General features: G+C 40.8%; 1 protein-coding gene across 1 annotated transcript; it reads right to left on the reverse strand.

The window, feature by feature from the left end:
- Positions 1-5,544: 5,544 nt before the first annotated feature.
- Positions 5,545-6,684, reverse strand: LOC124266797 (fibroin heavy chain-like). Its single transcript, XM_046701603.1, has one exon. The coding sequence runs from the start codon at positions 6,682-6,684 to the stop codon at positions 5,545-5,547; it is 1,140 nt and encodes a 379-aa protein (XP_046557559.1).
- Positions 6,685-8,935: the final 2,251 nt, after the last annotated feature.

Consider the following 8,935-nt stretch of genomic DNA (forward strand, 5'->3'; position numbering starts at 1 on the left):
AAGTTTGTGTTCTTTGTTTAGTTGCCCGCACAAAACAACTGGCTGTCTGCCATTCCAACCAGCCAAGGCCCACAGAGTTGTGTATGCTGCCTGCCAACTGCACAACTTCTGCATCGAGTTAAGGGAGCCAGTCCCCCCAGAGCTGGAGGAGGAGGGAGCAGACGAGGGGCCCAGGTACCAGGGACCCCAGGCACAGGATGGATATGCAGTCAGGCGGAAGCTAGTACAGGACATATTTACATGAAGGTGTGTGTTAAATATAGATATACATGTATTGCAATTAAGAGTATTACAAACAGCAAATATGATATTTTGTGTCTTCAACTGTTTAATTTGTGTTTTTTTCAATTCAACTTTTTTACATGTAAAATGGACTGAAAATGATGTAGTCACTGACAATATGAACACACAAAAGAAACTGCCTTACCTATAATACATTTTCATTATTATGTACATAGCAAATGAAGTATGTTACATAAACATACATCTATTTTGAGGACAATATTTCAATTGTGCAAGGTCATATAGGTAAAATGTTATCATCAATGGTAAGGCCATGATACAAGTTAGGTTTGATGAGAAGGCTATTCGAGTGCAGCTGACCTGACAACACCTGGACTATAATAGAAAGACAATAGTTAAAGGTCACATGCAGCGTAAAACACAACTTTGCAGATTCTGATACCTTTCGGTATGGACTTGCCGAAATAAATCACCAAAAATGCAAATTCAACTTATAAAGTTGAAAAATAACGCGATGAAAAAACCGCGCGAAATCGGAGTTCAAACGATTCACTAATTTTCCCCCTGCGCTGAGGGGGGAAAAGTGGTTTCAAAAGCAGCTGTGCTGAGCTGCGCTCATAGCACATGCGCAGTGAAATAGGTTCGCGCAGCTTGGAAGCGGGTTATCCGGTGAATACTCGGTGAGGGCTTTGGTGTGAGCTATTTTTCTAATGTTTTGTTGATATTTCACAGGCGCGAGCTTTTTATATGTTTTGACAGTAGATTACCGATTTAACTGAATATATAATTTCATTTGTCTATTTCACCACACGTTCTTCTTACCCGAGTCACTTTCTCAGTTCGATACTTAAAAGCAATGTCATTATTTAGCGTTGACAGAATTTCTAACTGTGATATAGTTATGTCGTTGTCACAGACAAAACTCAGTGTCTGTTTTATTGACACCTATGTGTCTGCCTGCCTGTCTGCTAATGACAATATTCAATACACAACTTCGATCACTGACCACATGCAATTTGAACTTAACACCTATCAGGCTATACACCATAAACAAAACGCATTGATTTATGGCCCGAGTTCGGTCTCTGTCACATTATGTAATTACACAGACAGGCAGGTGTGATACTTGTACACATGACATGTTATGATGTCTGTTGATTGCAAATTGTTATACACACAAAAATGAGCATGTATTTACAAAACCCAACATCTCTATACACACACACACACACACACGAGCCGTGAGGGCATCGGCAAATGAACCAGCCGTTACACTTGAGTGCACACCCACCCGCTCTGACTGGGTTCGGTATCCCGGCTGCTTCATTTCTAGGGAGGTAAACCCAAGTACAAAATGTTGCACTTTTGATTTGCGATTGTACGCTTATAATTTTGTTTATATGTTTTTTTCATAATCAGCAATGTATATAATGTGTCATGAATAAGTGATAATTGTGTTTTAATTATGCTTGATTTTTTGGTTGCATGTGACCTTTAAATTAAGCTTGGATACTGATTGGCTTGGACTGCACAGAGTGGACTAGACTGACTGAAGGGCACAAGTTGTTGACTTCAGACAGTGGCCAAGAGGGGATGTGTGATGCCAGTGAGTACATATATAGCTGAATTTACAGGCCAGACCAAGTTTATTTCTTGTTTTACCCCAAGTTGTGTTACCCCATTTAGAGGTTGTTTCACCCAGCAAATAATAGTAATTATTATTATCAACTATGAAATTGACTATTTTGAATCTAGTATCAGAAAACGTTTTCAAAAAGATATGACGGGTGACAAAAACAAGTCAGATCCGTTTGAAGTCTGCTGCTTCAGGCAATGGAGTATCTCCCTATCCACAGCCAGCCGCTCCTTTTCCGTGGCCAGAAGATCCCTCTGTACACGGAGCTTCTCCCTCTCCACCTCCAGAATGCTCAGTGACATGTTCTCACTTGACCTTGTATCTGTTGAAATAAAGAAATGTCATCATATAATGACAATAATAACATAATAGTCTGAAATCAAATAAATATATTTAGACTGAAATATTCCTTAATAGTACCAATTAGTGGAATGTCATTTCGACTAAAACAAATTGATCATTGACTAACATATTGAATCAAGTAATTAACAAATTTAACCAGATACATTCTACCCACTCCAATAGAAATTCTATGAAAGAAGGATATGAATGATGTGCCATGACTAACATTAACAATTCGATATTGTTTGTAAATATGTAAGATTTTAATCAAGACATTAAAAAATAGATATCACAAGAGTTGTATTGACAATTGTATTGTCTAAGATACAGTGTCCAGACATTGATATCATATATCGTGTCACTCCTCATGTAAAGTTCTTACTCACTTGTGCTATACTTGACTCTTTTCTGCTCAGAGGGCATGACGATTTCAACTGAAAATGTAATTGTTCATCATTTACATTGGATATTAAGTTACCTATTTATATAAACTAAGATAAACATGTTACTATCACATTGACTTGGCTTGATGCTATGTGTACTTGCCAATGAGATATCTGAGGTAAGTTGTCATGTGTTTCTTAAATGATCATTTTTTCACCCCGACCTCAATTATTTATCTTATCATTTACAGCATCACACCATATAAACAGAAATTAATCACTGGCACACGAGTTTATTACACATTGAGTAATAAACAAGTATATTTAACGAAATGTGATATTTTCACATTAGCGAGTAATTCAATTATTTCCTTATTGTTCTTCACATGTCTGTTTTCATTCACATATTGATTTGTCTTTTTCACAGTGACGATTACCTTCTGAGTTCTTGAGAGTGGGATCACACTGCTGAAATTCGGGTACTGCTGCTGATGTTGTCGCTGATGATGTTGGATGTTCATTGATAATTGGGCTGTTCCATTATTCTACAGGGCAAAAAATCATTTCCCACGCTGCCTACAATATTTTTGAGGGCAGTTTGGGATGTAGGCAGTTTGGAACTGTAGGCAGTATGGGACCTAACCCCCGAAACACATGGATGCCATACATCATATAGATTTTTCGATTCAGAGGACTGGACTCAGCAGGGAGAGTGAAGGTGAGAACAAGGTCGCACCTCAAAATTAGGACAACAACTAAGTCATAAGGTAACGGGATTCGCTGGACGCTGTAACCGCTTGGATGCCCTACAGATCCTAAGAAGAACTGTTATTCTGATAGAACTTTACCATGCCGATATTCCTGTATCCACATTGTTGTCAGTCAGTCGTATTTTCGGCAGGCCATCATCAACTGATTTGGGCTGAAAGTGCAAAGGAACTGCCTGTGTAAATTTCATACATTGGTAATCTCGCTGTATTGTCGTTTTTTGTTTGAAGTAGTTCTGATGTTCATACGCCAATATGACTTCCAGTGGGACACAAGTCGCTATTCGGTTTGTTCCTGAATCACACTGAACATAGAACACCAGTAAGAAAAGCCAAATCACCATCCCGAAGAGAGCGTCCAAGACAGATGCGTCCTTCAAGGGAGTTCAGATCGAATGGCAGTACGTAAAGGAAACACACTGGACGTGTTGGATGCAGCATCCTCATTTATATGTGAATGCATAAATAATAATAACTGAACAAGCACTTGTAACTGTTGTCAACAGAAGAGACACAAGGGATATGACATTCCATCTCGGACTCAGTCCTTTAAGTCTTAATGTCACCCTAGCTTGGTCAAACACACACCATGCATGTCTCCGTGTTTGATAAGTACAAAACTTTGAATACCAGGACAGCCATTCAATACACGTTGTGACAACACAGTTGACTAGGAAATACAAATACCAGAGTGCTGTCCCATTGCGAATGCGGCTGACATACGTGTATATGCCACCGACACATATTGAGATATAAAATCAGCACATCATAGATGTAAGTCACTCCTTTTATCTTCTGAACGGACACCTTAGTTTGGTCTCTACGAACGTTTCGAGAATAGGCTCGATGGAATTTTAATTTTATTCAAAGCACATTCTTTCAGAAGAACCAGTTCGTGATCTATCTCATTTGTAAATATACTCATGCCAATAATGGTTGTCATCCCCCTCCCCACCCCAACCCCACACACACCTCACATCCCCACCCCACACCCACCTCTCCAATTAAAAAAATTGAAGGGGGTGACAACCATTATTGGCATGAGTATACATATATTGTTTTCCTTCTTCGCTGTCAGTCGCAATTAAACACAAGCACGCTGTCAAATTCAGCTGATAAAAAACAACAACATTGGAAAAGCAAACAATTGTGACGAAGACAATGAACTCCTCTTTCCCTGCAGACCAAACCTTAATGCGGGATATAGAAAAGCAGTCAGTGAACAGAGCAGTTGCCAACATGAGCAGAGCTCAAAAGGAACACTACATCATCTGTTTCAGTCGATTTCTTTTCAGCACACATCGTTCCTGTGATTCAACTACACTTATCTCTACTGTTTGGTGTCAGGAAGGTAATGCACCGCTAACTCAGTAGCTGATTCAAATACAGATAGATACCGTGGTTATGCAAATATTGTTTGTTTCACGCCGCCATAGGCCAGCTATATGACGCTGGTGTTTAAATAACTGACTCTGAACCAGACAATGTAGTGATTGACATCTTAAGCATCGAGTTGCACAACTGGGATACGATGACATTAGTCTCGTTAGTCGCCTCTAACCCGCATCTTAACATTGTCCTTATGGCATACCTTGAGTCTACATGCAGACACTTTTTATTCAGAAATGAACTGAAATAAGGATTGCAGATTGGATATAAAAGCCTGTAGTGTTTTCGTAGAGGTAGCCATCATGTTTTAGCAAAATCCTTACTCAAATTTCACTTCAGAAGAATCTAAGTTTATGAATATCAGGGTATGTGATTTTGAAGAGATACATATATTGTGATATATTTAATACATCAGGCCAAATCAGCAGTTTGTGTTGGCATGTAAACAACAGCTGATAAACACAAACGCATGTCCCTGTGCAGTATTCTACACAATCACTGTTCCCGTTACCCAAAAAACTCACATCACTGTTAAACATGAATTCATATTTTTATTATCTGTTGCCAAATCTGTCATACAATAAATACAATCATACAAAGTTATTTACTTTTACTTTTTTACAGTCAAAAACATTTAATATTTTAGTTGACAATTAGCCTTGTTTAAGCTTAATACATAGATACACATGCACAAACATATTCATGGAGGAAATTAAGGCCATAATGCTGCTTCTGATCAAAGGCAGTCTTGATTTCATGAAGACTGACTAAAGGATCCTGGCGTCTAGAACGAAAGACCACCCATGCCCTGGGCGCCTCCCATGTTGCCCTGAGCATTATTCCCTTGGCCGAGTCCATTGTTCATTCCGGAGGGTAGTCCCTGGGGCATACCACCATTCATGGGGGAGTTAAGGCCTTGCATGCCGTTGTTCATTCCTCCTGGATTTGCTGCTGGACCAACTCCTTGCATACCACCGTTCATCCCTCCCGCAGATGCCTGTGCGCCAAATCCTTGCATACCACCATTCATTGGACCTGCAGATGCTGGGGCGCCAAATCCTTGCATGCCACCATTCATTGGACCTGCAGATGCGGGGGCGCCAAAGCCTTGCATACCACCATTCATTGGACCTGCAGATGCCTGTGCGCCAAAGCCTTGCATACCACCATTCATTGGACCTGCAGATGCTGGGGCACCAAAGCCTTGCATACCACCATTCATTTGACCTGCAGGTGCTGGGGCACCAAAGCCTTGCATACCACCATTCATTGGACCTGCAGATGCTGGGGCGCCAAAGCCTTGCATACCATCATTCATCCCTCCATTGGTTGGAGCGGCCAGTACGCCCCTGGCAAGGAACTGGTTCTGGGAGGTAAAGGGCGTTGTGGCGGGCTGGCTGTCGTACCCAATCTTGCAGCAGAGGGGGATGACGCCAACGCAGGTACTCGAGACCTGCTGTGAGGGACAGAGAGCCAAACCGCGACCTGTCATTTCCTGGAAGGTGAGAGTGGTCAGTGGCTCGGAGTAGGTAGCTGTCTGGCCCTGCATGATGTGAAGGGGGGTCTGGACGACGCCTCGTGGGGTTGTCGCTTGGTTCCACCAGCTACGGTCAGCCAGGATGTCGCCGAGAGCCCGACTGGAACATCCCTCCTCGGTCCTGGAGTCTTCTGTAACCACTAAGTGGAACCGACCTTGAAGTGTCGACTGTTGGCTGGAGGCGATGACGGCTGACAGCCGCACGGATGCAGTGCTGCCCCACTGGTTGCCCCAGTTGCCTCCCCATGGGTTGTTGCTTGTCTCACGTGTGAACGTCACCCTCATCTCATCCCCGTCACTGTTGAGTCCGATACATGTCTGGTATTCGTTGGTGTCCTGAGCAGTATCCATCATCCCGCCAAATCCACCCATTGAGCTCTGCCCCATGTTCCACCACTGAGCATTAGCATAACAGGAAATTGCCACTACGGCAAATAAAACGGCGACGAAGTGATGACCCATGCCTCCTGAAGACTACTGTTGACTGCTTGAGATTAGCAAGTTGTGACTAGCCAGTGGTCAGTCTAGGGTTATATTCGCTTAGATGCGGGTGCGGGGGCAATAAATCTCGGGTCCAGGGCTCGGCTATCATTAAGGCGTGGGAAGTGGTCAGGGATGTGATTATAGTGACCGCCTCGAGATATTACTGTGTAGTTTTATTGATGTAATGAGTAAATTAAGGTCAAAAATGGGATTTCGTGATTTACGTTATAACGTCTATACCAAACAGGAAGACATTATGTTGAAGCACGAGGGACATATATGTAATTGAAACTGAGAGTAGGTAGGTCCTTCCGTGATGGGTGGCCATGTCAGAGGCGTAGGTCTGTGTGGTGTATTTCGGAAATATGTATATTTATGGATGTGTTTGCATGCTGGAATCCTTCCGAATCAAGTTATTTGTGAAAGATTAAATTTCATTTCATGTTCAATGATGCAACAAATATACTGACATTTAGCAACGAATCCCTAAATACAATTTAGAAATAAATGAATGGGAAGGGTTAGGGTTCATTATGCACCTGATTAAACATACCCCTTTTCAGAGAGAACATGTACTTTTTGGTGAAGAAAGAAATTTGAATCATAAAATCTAATATCTTCATTCAAAGAAAATAATAACTTGATGAAGAGATGCAGACATTGAACACATGATTTATTTACAAGATTTTATTTGTCAACATTGTCAACAATTGCTGTACATGCTGGGATGGGTGACCCAGTCGCCTAAGACGCCACGATGCGCTACCATAACATTATAAATCATATAATCCTACGATGTATCAAACTTGAGTGATTGGATGTTTTTATTTATATTTACGTATGCTCTTTGAAAACTAAATACAACTAAACACACACATTCACTCAAGGTTGATACTCTGTAGCATTATATGACTTATATTGATAAAAATCTAGGCAGGAAATGGGGCTTTTAGCCAATATATTTAGGATGTTTAGAACCCGTCAGGTATGTTCATATGGCTGAGAACTAGACTTTGTTCATTTAAACTTGCAGCAACTTTAAATCGACAGATAAGAATGGAATGTTTAAGAAAAGATGATTTTCGAGATCATATGTTCTTATTTGAACGTCAGCCAATCTTTAACCCAAGTCCCAAACAGTACAAATCTAGAACCTGGGATAACTCGAAGTATTTGCGTAGGTCCCATCTACCAACCACGGTGGTTGACTCTATATGGTAAAGAATCCATATTGAATCAGGTTCTTTCTCGTGGTTTTAGTCCAATTAAACTTTTTTCACTTATCGCAGTCAGATTGTGAAATCAGTCATTTCGTGAAATGACTAAAAATTTCAGTCATTTCGTGAAATAACTAAGAGGGTCAGCCATTCAACTATCCCTACTACTCGTTCTCTTTCTTCCTGGGTTCTTCTTGGCATTCTCTCTGTGAGACATTGTGGGCGTTTTGAATTAAGATAGTTTCATCATGATATATATTCAGCAATCTGTATTCATGATGCTGTGCTACCTAAAGTAATAGATCGTATTTACTATCCTGGGGATGCACTTCACAACATTTACCATTGTGTGGTCGAAACTGTGCATAAGTCGCTCATGAAGAAACTGATAATTAGGAGATAAACATGCCGTGTTGGATAATCAGAGGTATATAACGGAATTATAATAGATCTAAATTCGATTTAAAACCGAACGCGTAGAGTATGTTTATCTCCATTCTACCAAAACCGCGTTATCAAGATTTTAAACAAATACATACTGTGTTGGAAAATCAGAGGTATATAACGTGATTAAATAACTCTGAATGACTGTAATTAGTCACAATCCAGTATTTACTGAAGTCATGGTAGAGGTATTCGTTGCGCACCGCTGGTCGTAACGCAGTTCCTACACATTGGCTCAGTATGAATATAGTGAGAACGTTACCAGTGTATGCTGAAATCTAGACCTGAGTTAGGAGGCTGGTTCGTTTCAATATTTAAGTGGCATCACATTTATACATTCCTGCATGGAATATTTATATGTCATTGTGTTCAGTTGTTTTTAATAATTCGTGCACATTTTCCCCTGACCAGCGCTAGGTAAAGTTTCAACAAATACCATCGTTTAATGTCGCTTGGTACGACGCCACCGGAATTCAAACCACCGGCCTCGGAAG

The sequence above is a fragment of the Haliotis rubra genome, unplaced genomic scaffold, assembly GCF_003918875.1.
Source record: "Haliotis rubra isolate DU_JTF1 unplaced genomic scaffold, ASM391887v1 Scf128, whole genome shotgun sequence".
Classification (NCBI taxonomy): Eukaryota; Metazoa; Mollusca; class Gastropoda; order Lepetellida; family Haliotidae; genus Haliotis; species Haliotis rubra.